Here is a 22,064-nt window from a genome sequence, read left to right as displayed (position 1 = left end):
GCTGTTGAATCTCAGTATTGGAAAAATATCTAACAGTTTCTTGAAGTTGTTTTAGTCTCACCCGTAAGTATGCAGTAATGCTTGTAAAGCTGTCCAAGCTTTCTGACTTGACTAGCAGACAAGTTTTTTCTAAATAGTAAAGATCAGTAAATTAGGGAGGGAAAAGTATTAATAAATAAACTTAGAGTTATAATTCAGTTCTTTAAACCATTGGCTCACTAAATATTCTGCACTTTTGTAATATCAACACTTTACTGATATAACAACATAAAATAGATTTCAGGAGATTTTGATGTTCAGCAAATCATATGAAGATAATATTGAAAAATTCATTTGTATATTTCTGTTTTTATAAATTGACCATTTAAATACGGCATACATTATTTTTTTGTTTTTAAAGATATGTATTTTAATACTGTGGGTTTCTTAATTCTTTTGGGAAATTGACATAAAATATATTGTCAAGAATTCATATTTAATCATTTCATGTGAAAGGCACAAATTCACTTTGAAGTAACTTTTATTCAATGTAGAATGTTGGCAAAACTAGAGTTTTCTTCTAATTTCCTGTCTATATTTTCATAAATAAAATGTATTATTTTGCTGAAATCTTAAAATTATTTTTCCATTGGAAGTTATAGCATTTTCATAAAGTTTTTAAATAAATTGATAAGGATCTTGAACATGATTGAATTTTGATTTAAAATAAAGCTAAAATTTGTTTTACATTGTGGCAAATATTTACATTTTAGAGAACAAACTTTGCCTGTAATTAGTCAATAATATTTTTAAAATAACTTGGATTATAGATACAAATAATCTGCAGTATATTAAGGGAAGATGAGACTACATTCATAAATCCCCTTTTATAGTTGTAGTAAAATTCATTTAAAAAACTATATCTGTAGAAATGAATTGTGCAAAATAATATACATGTAACATTTACATTTTTAGGAACTGAAAAATAGAGTTCTCTGTCATTTAAATTGGAGACTGTCTCCCTTCAGTCAATAGGCTTGATCATCATCTGAGCTGCTCTCAAGGAGTATGAGCCACCTCGGTATTCAGCCCAAAATATTCCGTCTTGGTACTTGCTTCTGTAATGGCCTCCTCTGTACCATACTCCATTTAGGTTAGAGTGTGCACAGGCATTGTACCACCATCCTCCTTTATGAAAGTGGGCGCAGTTTCCTTTGAGGAAAAAATATAGACATCAGAGTAAAAGTTTCTTCTAAGTGTGGTACTCTGTAAACCATCAAATACTTATTCTACTTTTAGAACAATGTGAGTTTTTCTTACTGATTTCAGTTACCTTTATCTTCATAGTGTTGTTTCTTCATTTATTCTGTTACTGTTGCTTAAGTATCACCTACTTGAAAGATCACTTGAATTGCCGTTTTTATTTTGCCCTTTGCTTAGTACCTGCTTTTTTGTTGTTGTTGTTAAGTGATTTAATTTTCTGGCTAGCAGGGTAAATAAAATGCAAGTAGTTTTTGTGTGCAAGAGAGAGAGATTGGAGAGATCGGGAGGGAAGGATATGGAGTTGCTAATAAACAGAGTAAAGTTTGGGGAAAATTGATTTTCAAAATAGCAAAAAAATAATATGAAATAGTACTATTAGCAATCAAATGAATTTCTATAAATAAGGCATGTATTATGATCATATTTGTTTTCCTCTTTTGCTGGTGTGAAATAGAGACCTATGCGCTGCTTGCCAAGACACAGCTGAATGTAAAAATAAATCAACTTTCAGGGGTATGTCTTTATCAGAGCCAGAAACCTAGGTTAAAAAGGCAAAAGTATGTGAAAATTAAATTAAAAATATGTGATGGCCTAAATGAGTCTTTCTAAAGAGACTATTTCCCCTCTGAATAAAAGCTTTTTTGCTATTCCTGTACCACATGCTGCAGTCGTCTTGCTAGTCCCCTTTACCAAGAAGTGCCTTTACCCAGTGTACCCAAATGGCTTGTTTCCTTCACTCCCTTCAGGTAACATTCAAATGTTACCTTTCTTGGCCAACCCACATAAAATGGCACCCACCCCCTGTTCCCTCATTCGGTTTTACTTTTCCTAAAGTACTTGTCACCACCTAACAAATCATCTTGTCTCCTTCTAGAAAGTAAGTTCCAAAAGGGCAGGAACTTTGTTCACTGCTGTATTCCTCAGCACCTACAACAGTGTCTAGCACGTGGTAGGGGTCCAGTGGGATTTGTTAGCAATTTTAGGCAGTTGGAAGTTTTATTTCCAGATGAGTATGTTTTGTTTCCCATCCCCACCCCATCAAGTTAGAACAACAGAACCTTTTTCACAGAGTTCACACTTTGGGATTGCCTTAGAGAAGAGCTCCTAAAAGCTGTTCCTTTCAGCAGGTTGTATTCTCTTTGAGTCCAAAACAACCTTTCTGAAAAGACTTTAATGTCAATACTTTAATAACAGTGTTCTATTTAATGCGTAGAAAGTGGTGATTCTACAGCGAATACACATCAGTTTTTTCTTACTCACCTGCATACATATCTTTATCTCTGTCCAGTGTGGTGAACTGTTTACCATTATGCCACATCATAGAATCCCCAGCATTCCCCTGGTAAGTTCCCAGGCGCAGTCTATAGAATTCACTTTCAGGTTCCAGGCGAAAGCTGCTATATTCTGCATAGACTTTTTTATCACTCCAGTCTTCTAATTCAATCAACAACTTATAATTATCTTGATTGCTAAGCAAATAGATATTTTGCAGTCCAAGCCAATATTCTCCATCTATGTTTCCAAATCCTTTCTGTTAATAAACAGAGAGCATGCTTACATGAATAAGTATAGAGATAGTAAACTTTTTATAGATAAGTTTTAAACATTTGATAGCATAAAAATATTGACAATTTAAGTGGTAATGTGACCTTCCACTTTTGTAGATCACCTGTTCTACTGAAGTCCCATATAATCACTTTGTTTTGTTTTGCTTTCTCTTAATTTGTCAGCATTTATTTGCACAACTACCTCCAAACTTTACAAAGAAGACAAAGGCAGAAGGGACTAAAATTATTCATAGTGACTAAAAACATTAACTAAGTAAACTACCCAGGCCCTTAAAAGGGGTTCCTGATTTCTCTCATACTCATAAAAAGAAACAATTTTTTGTATATAGATACTGTCCCCACCATAGTCAAACAAATAGGACATCTAACATTTTTATGATATTCAATAAAAATGATAGTATCTGTTCTAGAACAAATTATCTTCTTTGACTCTATTAGAAATAAAATTAGTAAATGTAAGAAGATAAAACAGTAATCTTCAAAGCTCCTTCTTTGAAAGATTGTAGGTTAATATTTGAAAAACATAATAAATCAATTAACTATTCTATTTCAGTAAGCATTTGCCATTGCAGGTATGCAGCAGAATATAAGTTTGGTAAACCTGATCTTAACGCTAAATGTATTTTCAGGGGAGTTGTGTTGCAGGATTTTTTCCCCTTGTTAAAGTAGAGAACTTCCCTGGCGGTCCAGTGGTTAAGATTTCCCCTTCCAATGCAGGGGGTGCGGGTTCAAATCCCTGGTGGGGGAGCTGAGATCCCACATGCCTTGCCGCCAAAAAACCAAAACATAAAACAGAAGCAATGTTGTAACAAATTCAATAAAGACTTTAAAAATGGTCCACATCAAAAAAATCTTTTAAATAAATAAGTAAGTAAATATAAAGTATAGGACCTCCAGCACATGACCGTTTTTCTAGGACTGTTTATCTCTGATTAAATGTACTTGATAATGGGCACAAATGTGGTCATGATTAAAAAAGCAGTTGTCTTCTTAGAAAATGAAATTAGGATCAGTCTTTGCAAAGAATTAAATACATATGTAAGTCATTCAGACTGAAAGGAAACATTTTAAAGTACATCTTCAGTTTCCTTTCTGCGTTTTAATTTTGACTTTAAAACCAGAGATGAGAATTGTCTTTCTGACAAATGCAGATAATGAAAAACAGATGGATAGTTTTTTTTTTAACTGTGTATCTTATTTATTGCACATAATGACTATTATTGCAAGAGCTGCTTTGTTCCTACCTCTCCCCCACGTCTGAAACACTGATTTACCTTATAATTTTCCCAATTTCTGAAGAAGTTGACAGAGCCATCTGTTCTTTTCTGAATAACAGTCCAACCCCCAGGATCCAAACTGTTCTCACACCATAACTGCATTGGTCCATTGCTGTTTTCAGGTTTGATCATATAAATCCCACTGACTGAATGTCCAGCTTCTTTTGCATGCTGACAGTCTTTGAATGGTCCTGTAATCAGAATATCTTTGATTGCCAGGAAACTTAATAGGAAAAGAGCCATATTAAAGTAGTTTTTAGTCAAGAGTCTTACTTACCTTTGTATCTTTCTTTACAGATACCACTTTTTATGCATTGTGTACACAAGTTAAAGAAACTAAATTTATATTAAAAAAAAAGCTAAATAAAAGAATTACCCTAGTCCCACTATCTGGAACATTAACTTGTTTTATCTTCCACTGTTCTTGCAAGTCTTTGTCCAAATACATACATTTTTGTATTGTTATAATTCTAACACACATAGAAAATTGGATTCTGTCTTTTTATTTTAACAAACATTTCCATTGTCTCCATTCTAGCACCTACAGTAGCTGTAATATGCAATCTTTGATGTTGATATATCATGTTTATTCCACTGCCATTGGACACTGAGGTTTTATCTGATTTTTGCTATTATAAATAACACTGTACAAAGTGTCTTCTTATTGGCTTCATTTTTTCATACTTATAAAAATGTTGCAGGATTGATCTACTGGATCAAAATGGTACAAACAGCTTTACAGTTCTTCATAGTGCCCAATTTTTAGTTTCCAAAATTTGATTTCAGTGGAACACACTAGTCCCTTGAGATGCTCAGTGAAAATGGCATACCACAGTCAAATAAGTTTTAGACTGCTAAATATTATGTTACCCTTTCGGAAACACAATATACATTCACATATTAAAGACTGAGAAGCCCTGAAGTAAACCAGTTTCCCAAACTTTTGGAATCTTTTAACGTTTTCCCTCATACAACAGTTCATAAGAATACACTTCAGGAATGTTGGCAAAATGCCTTTCTAAAGTGTTGTATCAATTTATATGACTGATAGTAATTTTCTTACTTAATCTACACAATGACTTTCTGATAGTTTACAGATGTTCTATAGATGAAACAGTTAACTAACTGGTCTTTAAACCATAGGCTTAAACCCACTTTTTTCTAATCCCAGCATCTATGCTCTGAACTGCTGTGCTACAGTTGTCCCCATGTTATCTCACAGTTTTATGAATTCACTCCCTGTTTTTTAATCCACTGATAAGTTTTTCATAAATTTTAAAATGAGAAAACATTTTGTAAAATCATTTGTAGAGTGTCTTGACTCTTGAACTTGTGATTTCCATATTTTTGATCTAAAGAAAGACAGCTTCTAGTTTTACTGAACATTATTTAGTTTCACCCTTCTCCGGTGTTTTGATGCATTGATTTTTTTTAGTAAGTATGTCAAGATATGAAGTAGTTCAGAAATAAGAATTACCCTAAAGATCTATTAGAACAACCAAAAAAGTATAGAAATTTCAGTTGTCAAATTTTATATTTTACTAAAAATTTTTAAATTCTGACATGTAGAATTTTTAGAAAATGTGTGAAAGTAAGAGAGTTTAGTCAAGTAAAATTCATCCAAGAAAGTCTGTACTGTAATGATGATAGGATTGTTGAAATTTTGAGGAATGTGTTATCTATACTGTGCCAAGTATATACAGGGTCCCTTATGGGGCCTTATTGGGATAGAATTAATCTCATTAAATAAACAGTTCCACAGTTACGTCATTAGAAGGGATTCTTAGAGACTATAAACTCTTCCCTCTAGATTCCTCCTTGAAGATGGAGACTGTTTTTGTTTTTCTTCTGACTTCATGTCATCACTGTTTTAACTATTAAGTAGATGGTCAGTACATTTTTGTTAAGCAAATGAATCAACTAAGTTGCCTTCACATTTTAAATAACAAGGAAATTGAAAACCACACACAAAAATCAGAGATGATCAATTCTCTAGTCCATGTTTTTATTATGTTTCAGGTTTTTAAAAATTATAATACAGTGACTTGTAAGCACTACAGATTACTATTAAAAATTTGCGGAAACTGGAAATATGTAATGCTATCTTTCTTGGGTTATATTTATGTTAGGTATTAAATGTCTTAGTTATAGAGTTTCAATTTGATTATTTTTTTATCGTTTTTATTTCTCTTCTGAGATTCCAGTCTTGCATTTATTATGAACATAGTTTCCTTTAAGCCGTAATAACTACTTTAAAAATTCTTGTTCCTTCTATTTCCTAGTTTGTTGAGAGTTCTTACCATGAATGGATTTAGGATTTTGTCAAAGGCTTTTTATTTATCTACTGACATGATGATATGGTTTTTCTTTTTTCTTTTGTTAATATGATAAATTCTGTGGATTGTAGTTTTAACGTCAAACCAACCTTTTATTCCTGGGATAACCTCAACTTTGTCATGTTATCGTTTTTATGTATAGATTGTTTTGATTTGCTAAAATTTTGTTCAGAATTTATGCCTTTATAGTCATGAGGATATTTGTTAGTTTGTGAAAGCTCGTAAATAGTTTCTTAAGCTAGGGAGGACTATTCTAAAAATAATGTTTGCCCTTTTCAGACTGGCCATAAATTAGATCACATTCCATTTAAATTCAGTGTGAATTATTTTTATGCTATCTAGCTTCTCAGTTATTGAATTTAAATTACAGAGTATTCAGAGCCTTTAACACAATGCTTTACAAAGTAGTCATCTTCAGTAATTTTGTTCCCTTTTCTTCTTCGTTGCTGACCTTGACACTTACTGCGTAATTTAAGGAGCTTGTGTAATAAATGTTTATTTAATTCATAAATTTAATGCGACTATTCAAAGATGAATATACAGTCATTTCTATTGCAGAAAAATAACGTATTCCTGAAAAATCTCGTGTTCTGCAAAACTGTGCACTAAAAATAGCAGCTGATGTTAGCTGTTAGCATACTTTGTGTTCAGCTGCAGTTACTTGTGGCACAGAACATTAATATGCTTGGGGAAAATTCCATATGAATCAATATGACCACTTTGTTTTGCTGATATTCTCCTTTTTTATCAGTCACGTATGAGCTACTTCACGTTACAGAAACACGCATTGTAGTCAAGTCAGAGAAGGGTAGAGAAGTTTAAATGAAGTATGATTTCCAGGTCCAATCTTAAATTATTTTGTGTAATGCATGGTAACGTGTTTATTTGTTTACTCACGAGCAAGAACTGTAATTTTTGGTTGTGTATCCACAGGTTAACCCACTTAGGTGCTCAAATATTTGTTGAACTAAATGATTCCTGGCAGCCACAGTGGTTTCCTCAGTTCTGCATTATTTTTCCCAGAAATGTCTTTTCTGCATCTATGATAGCCTAGAAATCTTTAGGCTCCAGGGATAAGGAAACAACCGTAGAGTCCAGTGGGAAGTGGGGGGAGAGAACTCCACTACAGCTTGCTGAGTACTCTGATTGAATCAGCAGGGCACCCGGGAACACTGGCTAAGAATTAGCTAACCTAGATTTGTGGGGAAGAGCTGGAGTCGGCTCCATCTGAGCTGAGTTGTGAAGATTGAGTAGGAGTTTGGCCATTAGGGGTAGAGGGTCTGATCAAGGCCACACATGGGTGAAATGTGCTGAGGCGTGGGGACAGAAGAGAGCTTGATGTTCCAGCGGAGTTACAAATTTTGCATGTCTGAAATGTCAGTGGTTGGAGGGTGGTACTTAGAGCTCTTGAGGTTGGCTGTACGGTTGAAATTGATTTCTTCAGTTTAAGAATGCAGTCATCATAGTTGTTTACCACGTTAACCAGATTTTTTTTCTAAATTGTCACTTTCACAATAGTCAAGGATATCTGAGGAGCATTGCTCTTATTTTAAAACCTATTAGTGTTGTAGTTAAGGCACACATGAAGTGGTTTTGTTGCAATACATACAGATATGTCTCTTATTTCAGAAATTTGCTTATTCTATGAATGTCATCTTTGTAAATGTTTGCTCTGCACTCATTTGAGTATAGTTTTGACAGTTTACATTTTATGTTTATATATTCACAAGTTGGACTTTCATTAGATTATTTGAATTGCTGTTAAAATATTTAGAAACATCAAGGTTTTGAATCTTGACAGAATATTTGTAAAATGCCATTTGTTCCTTTCCTGCTATTTAATAAGCCCTCGGATGTTTAAGCAAACTGGGGAGTTCTGGGTTTTCTAGATCCAGCTTTGATTTGATAAGACTTCAATTTATGCAAATTTAAAATTATCTTCAACTTTAATTTTCAACCCACTTTTTCGTAGTGGGCTTCATGTTTACAGTTTGGATGCCTGTTAGACTTGGTTGATATAAAGGCTTAGGAAAATGTGGTTGAAATTCTTTTCCAAGACATGTGGACAAAATTAGCAGTGCTCATAGCTGTTTTTTTTCTCGTCAGTAAAGATAGTAAATATCAAAATTTAGTATTTGTTTATTTTTTTAAGTAAACCATTAACCTGTCTTAGCCCAGTGTATACTGTTGGTCTTGGCATAAATATTTTCTCATTATTAACTTGCATATCTTATTCATTTTCTGCTGTAGAATTAGGTTATAGATCATTCTTACATTAAATATTTTACTGCTTTCTCTGTACCATACAAAATGCTTAACAGGAATTCTTAAAATGACTAGTAAAAAAGTAGCAGCTTTATTTTTGAGAAGCGAGTTTTAACTTGCTGGTTTATATTATCAGAAATAAATTAATTGATTTATTTATCTATGATATTTGTATATGATTCAGGAATTTGTTATTAATGGTTCAAAGGGTATAGACTGGAAGTACCTTTGTTTCAAAATAGGAATTTTATTAACCTTTTGTTTGCATTGAGTAATTTTTTTTTTAAATTCTATTGGAGTATAGTTGATTTACAATGTTGTGTCAGTTTCAGGTGTACAGCGAAGTGAATCAGTTATACATATATCCACTCTTTTTTAGATTCTTTTCCCATGTAGGTCGTTACAGAGTACTGAGTAGAGTTCCCTGTGCCATACAGTAGATTCTTACTAGTTATCTATAATATTTTATTTATAATAGTGTGTATATGTCAGTCCCAATCTCCCAGTTTATCCCTACCCACCCCGCCTTTCCCCCTGGTACCCATAAGTTTGTTTTCTACATCTGTGACTTGCACTGAGTAATCTTGAAATAGTCATCTTCTATGACACAATTGCATTCTTCTCAAAGCGGGAAAATGGAATTCTGTACATTGAATTTGAAGGACCAGTCTCTTTCTTCCTCAGTTTCTTTGATGATTAAAATTTGTATAAGACTAACAAACTCCAGTTAACAGGTCTGATTCATCATAGAAAGAAAAATATTGACCAGTCATGCCACATATTTTCCAACATGTATTTTTTCATTAAGAACCCGTATTTTGAACAGAACAGTGGGCTACAAAAGACAAGAGGTTTCATACTTTGAATAGCACCTTTACTGGGAACCATCTTTATTTAACCTACCTATTCTCTTTCTATAAAGAAACTGTTTAATTACTTAAAAGGAAAATCGTTTTCTTTTTGTTGCTGAATTCCTCATTAATTTTCTTATTTTGTCCCAATCCTGTGCTCTTTGTGATAGGAGAAATAGGACAAAAGACATAACCAATTTAGAGCTTTCAAATAATTGGTCAGCAAGTAAAATCTTTTAAGAGGTAAACTTTTTAATTGGGTTGTGAGTTAAGCATAAGGTAAGTATATTCAACAGCATTTCTGGAATGGGAAATTTGAGGCAAACACTTTCTAAAGTGATAACAGATTCTTTCTTGTAATAATATGAATTACTTTATTAATGTATAAGTTTAAAATGCAGTTAGCAACCTGAGCATTTATATTGAAGTTACTTAAGAATATACCGATTATTTTTTATAAGTGGTTAATGGAATCATGTTTCAGCCCCTTTGCTTAACCAGTCTTCTTTAGTTTCTCTTAGTTTAAGTGCTAATATAAATATGCCACTGAAACCAATTGCATTTTTAAAATTTACTAATAGGAAACATTATAAATAATTGAAAATTAGCTTATTACCCACTAAAAAGCATTTTTTTTAGTTTCTAATGACTGTTTTTCAAATTTAACTTTTTAAGCTTACCTTTTATATTCCCATATGTGGCAAGGCATATATTGGAAAGTGCACTCAAAAAATGTAATAATGATATTCAGACTGTACACAAAGCATTTTCACATGCATCACCTCATTTAATCATCACAACAAACTCTTTTACAAAAGAAGCAACTGGGCCTAGGAAAAGCCTGGCCAGAATCCAAGTTTCCTGGTATTCAGATCTATTCTCTAACATACTGTGAAGGAACTTTCTCAACTTCATTCACCTACAAGGAATGAACGTATTTTTATAAATACACCATTTGTAAAAGGAAAATGTTTTCTTTTATGAAAGACTAACCCAAAATGTAGCCAATGAATAACATTAACAGTTAAGAATTTTTTGATGGCAGTTTGCCAAGTGTATAGTTACATTCTCAAACATTTTGTTTTTTAGGTAGAGGGAAAGTAATGTTTCTGGAGATTATTTATTGTAAACCAACAAAAGTATTCTGTTATTTGGCATAAGTTCATAGTAAGTTTGTTCTCTTGAGGTGCATTTTTCTTATAACCATTTTAAACGAAAATATAAAATTGTCATTAAAACACCTTTTAAAAAAATGCTGATAAATTAAAAGAAACAAAATTGAGTTATTTGTAGTGAGGTGGATGGACCTAGAGTCTGTCATACAGAGTGAAGTAAGTCAGAAAGAGAAAAACAAATACCATATGCTAACACATATATATGGAATCTAAAAAAAAAAAACAATGGTTCTGAAGAACCTAGGGGCAGGACAGGAATAAAGATGCAGACCTACTAGGGAATGGACTTGAGGACATGGGGAGGGGGAGAAGGGTAAGCTGGGACGAAGTGAGAGAGTGGCATGGACATATATATACTACCAAACGTAAAATAGATAGCTAGTGGGAAGCAGCCACATAGCACAGGGAGATAAGCTCCGAGCTTTGTGACCACCTAGAGGGGTGGGATAGGGAGGGTGGGAGTGAGGGAGACTCAAGAGGGAAGAGATATGGGAACATATGTATATGTATAACTGATTCACTTTGTTATAAAGCAGAAACTAACACACCATTGTAAAGCAATTATACTCCAATAAAGATGTAAAAAAAAAAATGCTGGTAAGGTATATATAACATAAAATTTACCAGCTTAACCATTTTTAAGTATACAGTTCAGTGGCATTAGTACATTCTCATTATTGTACAGTTAATCTCTATAACTCTTGTCATCTTGCAAAACTAAAACTCTGTACCCATCAAATAACCACTCCACATCCTCCCCTTACCCCAGCCCCTGGCAGCCACCATTTCTACTTTCTATCTCTACAAATTTAACTACTCTAGGTACCTCGTATAAGTGGAATTGTACAGTATTTGACATTTTTGTGACTGGCTAGGACACTTTTTAAATAATACATACACATTATGCATTTAAAGAGTTTAGAATGATCATGTACCTACATGTAGAGTGCAGTAATATGAACTTCTTGGTGCCAGAAGCATATGTAAGTACAGCAATAGACATCCATCTTTGCCCTTTTTTGTGCAAGTACCCAAACAGCTTAGACATATTTTCCAGTCTGACATAAGAATAATATGAACAAAGATTTTAACACGTTATATGTAAAGAAAAAATAGCAAGTCTATTTATTGTTGCTTGTAGTAGTTTATATTTGATAAGAATCACAGAATATTAGAACTAGAAAGAGGTGTTAGAATCTTCCAGTCCAACCAGCACTCTCTCATTGTACAAACGAGAAAACACAGGCAAAGTGACTTACCCAGGGTCAATAACAAAGGAAACAAGTTTCCTTAATTCTGTGCAGTTTCCCTTGTAGCTAATTATGTCCTTGAATTTCAGAGACCAACATTTATAGAAAAAAATAAAAAGGTAATGTTTACTTATAACAACAAATAAATAATGAATAACAGAAAAAGTTATGCGCGTGCTAAGTTTTTACATTAAGGATTGGTTTATTTGGGATGTATACACCATTGTTTCATTAAAGCAAAAGTCTGTTTAATGGGACCTTTGATATGCTAAATCCTCAGCATGATTTAAGTCTGTAATACTAGATTTTTTTGCACTACAGCTCAATGTGTAATAAAACCTAGAACTGACGCATCTCATTTTGCTTAGGCATTTTTCGTGTGTCAGTGTATGAATATGTGAATAATCATTTCTTCTAGAACTGGTGATACCTCCAGTTAAGATCAGTACTGACAGAAAATACTCCATGGCAGTCATCTCCATACTTACATAATTGTACATCCCATCAGTTAAAAAAAATTTCACACACTTCAGATATGTTTACTTATAAATTGTATGTAAAAACTACTGGTAAATTGTATACAGTAGTAAAAGCTTACACAAGACATATTTTAAAAGAATATAAAAATTATTTTTTTTTCTTTCTATACCCAGGTGATCATTTCATACACGTTATTCCTTTGGAAATCTTAATAATGATCATCATTTGCCTAATTTAATGGAACACTAGCCAGTTGTTACTGTTAGTTAGAACACTATAAAATGAATGACTCCAGTACAATAAAATGTGTTAAATTACTTTCATGAAGGTCTTTGGAATGACAACTTTAAGAATCTCTGTAAAAATGTAGTTATCAAGTCAACCAGCATTTATTTAGCATCTGCAAATGACACAGTATCCATCTACCAGGAAGGAGCTTGTATTATAGATGGAAGGCATTTTATTTAGATGTGTGTACAAGTACTGTGTGTACATGTGAAGGTAACTGATAATTCAACAGTGAATATAAGAAATGTTGTGTCTGTGTTACAGAGAGTAGAGACATTCTAAGGCACAGAGGAACCCTTTCCACCCGCCCCCAGCCCCGCCAAGGTCACCCAGTTAGAAATCCAGGATGTCTCTATCCTCTAGCTGCTTCCATAGATAATTTGGATCTAAGTTAGAGTTCTGGCTCTGAATAGAAATAAGGGACACATCCGTGAAAGACTGAAAAGCAACATGGATAGAACTTAGTTGACTGCGTGTGTGGGACAGGAGGGAAGTGTCAAAGATGAGCCAAGCGAATTCCAAAACGGGTAGTAACATACACCAAACTAGAGAAGTCAAAATCCATTTACCTGTCAATTTTACTTACAGAAATTTATATCCTGAGAGTATAATCATAGAGGAAAAAAAAGAAGAACAAAGTTAATTTTTAAAGTTGCAAGAATATTGATTACCATGTTTATGGGGGCGGGAGGGGTGAGAAAGACCTGAAGGTTATTACCAAAGTGTTAACTGTAGTTTATTTCTGAGTATTTGGATATTCAGCAAACCTTTTTACAAAGTTTGTTAGTGTTTTCTAGATTTTCTTTGGTAATTATTGCTTTTATAATAATAATTTACTTATTTCTAAAAGGAGAATGCCAGTTTAGGGAAAAGATTGTTTTAGGTTTAGTTACTCATTTATTTATTCGTTCTTCAAGTATTTATTGTAGTGCTTACAATGTGCTGAGTACAGCATGCCAAACCTAATCCTGGCTAGATGTTTGAGAGAGAGACATGAAAAGAGAGTTCACTTTCTTCCAGAAGCATTCAGTCTAGCAGGGAGACAGACATGCAAACAAATAGCTCCAGTGTAATATGATGTAAAAAACATAGTCAAGGCTTAGTCAGCAATTTGGGGAAGGAGCCATCTAGATACGTTTGTCTGAATCTGAGTAGGTATAACATTTAAGACACTATTTTAGCTAAGCCTTGAAATCTGCCAGGTTGACAGATAAGCTGAAAGAAGGCATTTCAGTAGAGGAAGCAGCAGCATGTGAGGTAATGGTCGAATAACCAGATGCAAACATCTAGCTTTGGTTAGAATCAAGAGGGAGAGCTCCATACAGGAGTCCTCTGAGCAATGGTGATACTTGTAGCCTTGAAGGAGTATAGACCTCTAAAACAGAGTATCTTCAAGAAAGCCTTTTTAAGCCATAGGAGAAGGGAAAAGGTGCCAGTTGAAGGACCTAGAGAAGTAGGAAGAGTCAGAGTATTATGATGTGGAGGCCCAAGAAAGCAGAGATGTGAATGGTCAGTGGTGTCCACTGCTGCAGAAAGACACGTCCACTTTGTGATGTACATACTTCCAGTCTTTGTCTTTGTTCTGTGTTTTTGTTGTTGTTTAAAATTATTTCATAGTCTGTGCGCAGTTTTTTGTCCTGCCTTTTCAGAAAGTAAGTGAATGAACTGTAATTAATTTTTTTTTTTTTTTTTTTTTTTTTTTTACTTTTGGGCATTTGGGTTTTTTCCCTTTACTCCAAGAAAACAAATCAACCTGTAAAGAATTCAGGAGAATGGCTTATGAGAAATTGGATGTAGGTGTAAAAGAAATATTTTCAGAAAGTTAGCAGTGAGCTTATTACTAGACTGAAACAAAGATGAATTCTTCATCTTTTTATTCTGGGCACCTTGATGAGTGACTGATAATGAAGGGGAGAAGGAATGAAATTAGAAACAGAGGTAGAGATATTAGGATCAATTCTCAGGTTTTTTAATGTATTGAAGACTTACTTATACTTACATGGTTACAGGGTACAATGGTAGGATTTTAGCTTTGGAAAATAGGAGGGATATCTTTTCCTCTTGAGACTGAGGGCAAGAAGGCATGGGTTTTGTGCAAATGTTTTCAAGATAGGAAAGCACAAGGAACCTAGGCCTGAGTAGACTTAATCTCAGCACAGCTGTAGGTGGTGCATGTGCTGAGAGTGGAGATAAGAGGGGGTTAATTCTAGGCTTTAGGAGAGTGAAAGCAAATTATTACATGTTCCTTTTGAGGAAGATGGTGATGGGAAGAGCATCAAGAGGTAAATGAAAGGATTGTTTAAACAGTCGTGAGGATCTAGTTGGAGTCCGAGAGGATGGTCATAGAGGTTAGGAGTGGATTGTGGACTCATCCCTGTCTCAATGCTAGTAATTTAGATTGTAAGAATTTGGATGAAAGACTACTTTTTCCACGAAATATACTGTTTCTATGAACTCTTAGAGCTGAGAGATGTATTTAAGATCAATTCTTGGTTGATAGAAAACAAAAACAGAAAATTTAATGTTCATGTATAATTACATCACCAAAATGAAGAATAGGCATGTACTACGAGCATTGTCTCATAAACCATAAAACATATTAACCTTGTACTTCCATTTTTAACAGTAAGAGGTAACTCACCTTCATTGATGAACGTAACCGGTGGTACCTTGAAAGGGCTTTTGGTGGGAGAAGTTGCCAGATCAGGTGGTGGCATTAAATCTCTGGGGTAACCTGGATCCCTCTGTATCTCATTGCCTCCCAGCAGACCAGGAGTATACTGATAACTGTTAGGAATGTGCTGTGGCACTACCTGGACGAGAGGAGGAGACACATGGGGGTCTTGTCGGGAAAATATCCTCAAGCACTGTTCTTCCAACAGAGTGATCATCACAGACTGGTTATTGACAAGATCAGTCAAGGAAGCATATTTCAGCTCTAGTTCCCTGTACCTTGTTGCCATCTTCAACATTTCTGTGGTGACATTGAGGATTTTATTTTCCAACTGGGAAAGTTCGAGTGAATTATCCCTCTTACGGATAATCTCATGTAATAGTTGCATATAGAGTTGAGTAACACGAGAGTTCATGTTACGGCTTTCTTTTCTCAGCAGCTTTACCTCATTGACAATGTTTCCATCTACATCCACCACCAATTGCAGGACATCTATCTCCCGCTTCTGCCTGGAGAGCACGTCCTTCAGGTTTTCAAGGTCCATCCTGGTGATCATGTCTTTAATGGTACCTGCATCTTGCCCTTTGGTATTGACACATATTGGCCCTGTTATTTTTTGTTCAGGTACCAGGAACGTGTATGAACATTTCTTTGCTTCCTCTTTACCATCTGTGGCACGAGGGTATCTCCTCTGGGTTATTTTTTTTATTTTGAACTGTCCTCCTCTGCAATGTCCAATGCCCATTAGTAGGAAGAATAGCACACTTAGGGTCCAGATAAAAGCCTTCATTTTGAAACGAGGTTGTATGACGTCTTTAAAAAAAAAAAAAAAAGGATGAAGGGAAAAAGTAGAAAAGAATTGATATTAATCTACTTATAAAGTCAGTAACATAAAAAAAGTATCTAAGGGAAAAACTGAATATCTATTGGTGTTAATAAATTGGGCCAGAATTAAAGTTATTAATTTCTTAAATTCAGTATTAAGCACCTTCCTATTTGTTTAAAAATTAGGTTTCAGAGATGCGCTCTCCAACTACCACCTTATTGTAATGCTTTTTGTTCCCCAGCTCAATGAGCAGATCTTGGTGAGTGCCCACTGTGTGCTGAGGCATATTGTTAGGTGCTCTTGCGGCTTCTGAGACCCTGATAAGACACTTTTCGTACCTTTAAAAAGTTCACTTGCTATCTTAAGGCTTGGAAAATGGTACATAATGTTGGTAAGGCATTAATTAAAACATCTTCTCTAACTAGTATGAAAGTTGCCTGTGTTTTTTATTTATATCGTGCGGTTTCAATTAAATTGGTGCTCTCTAATAAGTATCTTTTTTATCTATCAAATTAAAAAAATATTTTTAGACAAATCTAAAACCAGAAAGTTTTAGCATCATATTTTTTGTTTGTTTTTGTAACATGTCCTTTTGGGATTGATGACAAGTCTAAGAATGATAGCATGCTCACAGTCATTATTGTGGGTAATTGTGTTTCCTAAATCGTAATCATATATACGCTCTAAGCTTATATATGATTCCGCAGGTTCATTTTTCTAACAGAAGTTCTACTGAACTTCATTTTAGTAAAATGTTAATAATTTTTTATAACAATTACCAAGGAAAGAAACTCATCTGTCATTGAATCTGATCGTTAGAGTTGGAAAGTACCTTAAAGACCATCTCATCTCATTCAAGACAAGACCTCTTTGCTCCCATGGGTATGTTGAAAGCCAAGGCCACGGCCACACAAATAGGTAATATTAGAACCAGGTCTAGAATTCAGGTTCCCTGGCTCTTCAGTCAGTGTTTATAGTAGTGGCGCATACGCTTAATGTGTGCTTGGAATGTTCCATTTTTGCTGTGGCAGATACATACTTGCCTTTTATAGTACAATTTCTATAGAAACACTCGAGGAAACCATAAGAGTAGTTCCAAGAACCAAAGCTGCTTTCTTTTTCTTTAGTTACCTCCCTAAAGAGTAGTAGCAGTTAGAATGAGTAAGATGTGTCACCCCATCAGGTTCATTAACAAGCTGCTATAGTATAGCCCACCTTCTCTCTCTTATAAACTTGATTCCTGTCTGCTGTTTCTGAAGGATGGCAGTGGATATACTAAGAAGTTTTCTATCCCATTTTCCACCCAGGTACTTGTTTTTTGCTTTGGGGAGCCAGGTCCCAAGTTGTTTATGCCTGCTATTAATAAATAGCAATGCAGCAATAACAATAGTTCATTTTTATTGGGTGCGTGTTAAGTGCCAGGCATTGTTTCAGCCTTTTACACGTATTAAATCATTTACATCTCACCACAACCCTCTGAGGTAGATTATTATTATCCTCGTCTTCAAATGAAGAAACTGGCATCCAGATGTTAAGTACCTCACAGCTTCTAAGACATGAAACCAGAATTTGAACTCAGGCAGAAGACTCCAGGTTCACGTTTTTCAATAACAACTACATCATATGGCAACGTATTCTAACCTTTTTTCTATCACCAACACTGTAGCAATCCCTTATATTTTTGTAGTGCTTAACGCGTGTTAACTGTTTGCATTCACAACAGCATTGTGAAGTAAACACCTACCATTTTGCAAAGAAATAAACCTGGAGGAGCTAAAACACTCAACTGGGATTCAGATCTTCTACTCATAACTTTCTAGACCTGTGATTTTTATCCTCGTCATGTAGTAACTGCAGAGGAGTCTTAACTTTGTGTTCCGTGTCTTTTACAGTCTTTTCCTGGTTTGTGTCTCTTTACATTGACCCATTAACTTAATTAGGCACAGGTATTTGTGCATCGTTTTTATATCCCAGACTTTTCTGCTGTCACTCCTTTCCCTCCATATGTATTCTGTTAGTTGATAGTTACCTGTCTAACTTGATTATGAAGCCTCCTAAAATTAAAGGTTGTATCAGTGAAATATGGACTCTTCAACTAGAGTCATAAAGATGACTACTGCTTTCTAAGACCATGTCTCCTTACTTCGGTGTTTTCAAATGAAATGAGTAATGTTTGCAAAACAGGTGATAATGAAAATAAAGCAAAGAATGGATGGAATGTACAGAATTCTTTTTCTTTTCCTAACATAAGATAGGAAGGAGGTGCATAGTAATATTCCATGTTTGTGTCAAAGGCTTTCTGTTTGCTGACTGAGAGCCAGAAGTACACTTGGATGAGTACTTTTAGTTTTTTGCTTTCATACTTCGCCTTCTGACATTAGTAGAAAACTTAGACCGAGTGTCATCTATTTTATTTAAAAAGGACTCTAGTTACTATACTAGAGTTACCTGTACCAAAAACCAATAAAATATTTCTTGTTATACTTGCAGATTCATAGAATTTAGATATGGTTTATTTTTAAAACTGCAGACAGTAAAATAGAAACCATCAGCCTGCTGGGTAAACGTATAGCATTTCTCCTGCGTAGTTAACGTATCCAGTGTTCAGATGCACTCATTTCAGTCACTTCAGGAATGGAATGGAAGCTCTTAGATCATAAAATTATTTTATCTAAATAAACTAGTATGAAATAAGCTACCAAAACAAGGAAAATTCAGAGAGTATCATGAAACCTCAAAACATGTAGACTTTTCTGAACAGTATTCCGACTGAAGATCTTGTATTCCTATCAGACACAGATTTTCATAGAACTAAGAGCATATAATGCAAGTCTGCTAATGTGACTTTGTATCCGTGTTATCATGGAAGAACAAAAATGTGAAAATACAAATCTAAATTAAAATAGCAATAGCTTCCTTTTGGTGTGTTCTGCCTTGGCTCTTTGTGGGTTCCTGTATAATTAAATCATAAGATGAATTCTTGTCTACCATAAGAGACTCTGACCTAAGTTAATATTTAAAGGAGACAACCAAAAGTTTATTTTTTAAAAAAACAAATACAATTCCCTTAACCTTTACAAAAGTCATGACTTCGTTGTCACCTAAAGCTGAATAAGGAACCACACTTCTTAAGGAGCAGACTAGCTACATCATGAGTAAAGAAGGAGTTTTTAAAATACATTTACTGTTTACCTTTTATGAAAACATTCTCTTATTTGTATTTTCCCACATATGTTCAGTTTTTAAAGTGAAAGATCCATAAATCTGTGTTACATCATAAAACCTTTCTGTATATGTTAAAATTTTCCTAGGTCCCACGAGAATGTTGTAAATTAGTCACAGTATACTTAAGTTTAAATCTATGTCTTTGCTTGGTTGTTTTTAGGGGGGGAGAAAAAAAGCCTTCCATGCTTTGAGTTAAGTTTATTGGTACTATTTCTCTTCATAGTTGCTACATTGCCAGCTAGTAGGGAGAAGAAATGAAAGTTAGGATATACTTCCTTTCAGATGGTAAATGCATAGAGGCATTTAACTGGCTGTGTCACGCACTGAAAACAGCATGAGGCAATGAACTTAAATTTATGAAGCACCAAAGATACCTTAGATAAAGACTTCTAGATTGTGAATTATGTTCTGGGAAGAGACTTGAGAACAGTTTCATCCCCTGGAGATATTTAAGGAAGGGATAAATAGTTATCTGGGTTTCAGATTAAATGCTTGCCTAAGGCTTCAGTAAGAACTGAGGTTTAACTGAGGTCCTGTATTTTCATAGCGACAACAACAAAAAAAGAAAGAGATGACAGTATTTCAGATCTAGTATTGTTTGGAAATTTTATCAGAATTTCTTGTAAAATATGTTTAACAGAGATCCTCCCAGTATTGAGAGTTTTGAATCTTTAAGGAAAGGACATGAAAGTAGAAGAAATCCTATTTAGCTTTACCATTTTTTGCTTGTTGAAGATTCTTACCTTGAATTTCTTTGATTTTTAGAAGGACAGAGGACCCCAGATCATAACAAATTTAAGTGTCTTTAGTGTTAAAGCTTGTTGGTAACTAGTAATTTTATTTTTAATAATTCTAGTAATACAATTAAACAAAGCCCCCAGATAGAATATTGAAAGAATCGTATTTGTTGACCTATATTTTTGGTCTTTTAATTATGTATTTAAGTAATTGTATCTTCTGGGTTCTTATTTGCTATTGTTAATGCTGACGACTTACACAATACTTCTATCACATTTTCTTTCTTCTCCTCAATTCTAATCTGTAAGGTTTTAGGATTTTTTAATGTATCAATTGCTTTGCTTTTTCACGTAATTCCAGTTGTAGCAGTTTTAATTTCTGTTGCCCAAGTTAAAGTACTGTTGCATATAAGCCTATGAAACTATTTAAAAATTTGAGTTTTAGCAAGAAATACCGTAGACTTGTTTTAAATCTTTAATATTTAGTAATATGAAATATTAATATTTAGGTTATATTTGGTTATGCTATAATTGAGGTATTGTTGCAGAGCCTTTCAGTTAATTTTATATCTTCTTAGCTGTGTTTTGTAGCTATACTTTAAGATATCTTCACAGTATATGTAAATCTTTAGCATATACACTGTAGCTATGTAAAGAGAAACAAACCATGTTTACATCTATTTTCTTTAGTCTGTATCCCTTTGTTTTTAATCACTGTGCTGTAAATCTTATACATTTAATCTGTTACTTGTTAAAATTTCTAATGTCCCTAAAGTACTTGTTTTCTGAAACCCAGCATGTATGCATCAGTCTATAAACATATACACTAAATACCATTAAATTGAACCTCAAATAATTCATTAATCATCATAAAGTATATAATGACCAGTTTTATATGAAGTTGCAAAACAAAACCTTTTTCAGACTAAACGAATTGTAGTATATTCCAAAATTCTTTGCTTAATAAGAGATTTTGAAATTTCTACTACAAATGTAAAATAATTATACATTTCAACATACATAGAATTTTTAAATAAAAGTAAAAGAAATATTATAATACCTTTTGCATCTGTTGATAAAGCAAACCCAGAGACTTGCTGCTCTTACTCTTGCTTTTAAAAATCAGTGAAGTTTGTTCGTCTGTGACTTTAATGGCAACTGCATTTTTGTTTTGGACCGTTGAATCCAAGCTGTACTAAGGAACTTCTTTTTCTTCTTACAGCACAAATCAATTGAATTTGACAAGCCACCTATGTAATTTTAAGTAGTATAGTGGAAGTTCCTGGTCTGCGGGCTGTCTTTAATCCAGCAGAGAAAGCATTGTGGCTTTGCTCTGTCTGCCACATGGAGAAATTCAGTAACCAGCTGCAGCTGACCCAGATTGTATATACAGTACCCTTGAATAGTGATTCCCTCTCTTTCTCAGGAGACTCAAGTTCAGCCCACATATTACGTCACCAAAAATTTGCTGGAGACTTGGGGGGAAAATCTCTTTAGGATTTCCTCTCTGTAGCTTTAAATAGGGGTGGGGGTAGTGTGATCAGCAGGAGGTTGAAAAGCTCCGAACAAGGAGAGACTGTGCAGGTTGAAGGAAGGGCACCATCTGGAAACAAACTATCATAGTTCAGCGGGCAATTATAAAACAAACATTTTAGTCTGCTGCCCAGAGATCTTTTAAGTTGAACACTGAAAAAATAGTACTCAACTTCACTTAGAAGTAGGCGCAGGCTGATGAGTTTGTTTTTTATTACGAAGAACAAGAGTTAGACTCTGTTCTAAGAGGCAGTCCCCTAAATAATATAATACTCTTTATAGCCTAGAAGAATTTCTAAACGTTGAGTCGCCAGTTCAGAAGTTTTTAAAGTTGTAA

General features: G+C 34.1%; 2 protein-coding genes across 6 annotated transcripts in view; one reads left to right on the top strand and one right to left on the bottom strand.

Moving 5' to 3' along the window:
* RALGPS2 (Ral GEF with PH domain and SH3 binding motif 2) overlaps window positions 1-22,064 on the top strand; it is a 179,634-nt gene that overhangs the window by 111,835 nt on the left and 45,735 nt on the right. The gene's annotated exons all lie outside the window — the stretch shown is intronic.
* Window positions 684-21,856, bottom strand: ANGPTL1 (angiopoietin like 1). The gene is made up of 5 exons (XM_027086209.1): window positions 21,255-21,856; window positions 15,374-16,219; window positions 4,085-4,278; window positions 2,503-2,773; window positions 684-1,191 (listed from the first exon to the last, which is right to left on the bottom strand). Exons 2-5 carry the CDS (start codon window positions 16,194-16,196, stop codon window positions 1,004-1,006), a joined length of 1,476 nt encoding a protein of 491 aa, XP_026942010.1. The 5' UTR covers window positions 16,197-16,219; window positions 21,255-21,856; the 3' UTR covers window positions 684-1,003.

Source organism: Aethalodelphis obliquidens, unplaced genomic scaffold (assembly GCF_003676395.1).
Source record: "Aethalodelphis obliquidens isolate GAN/ISIS:26980383/991018 unplaced genomic scaffold, ASM367639v1 scaffold55, whole genome shotgun sequence".
In the NCBI taxonomy this organism is placed as follows: domain Eukaryota; kingdom Metazoa; phylum Chordata; class Mammalia; order Artiodactyla; family Delphinidae; genus Aethalodelphis; species Aethalodelphis obliquidens.
Note: the sequence above shows the minus strand (reverse complement) of the source record. Positions and strands in the feature narration are given on the sequence as shown.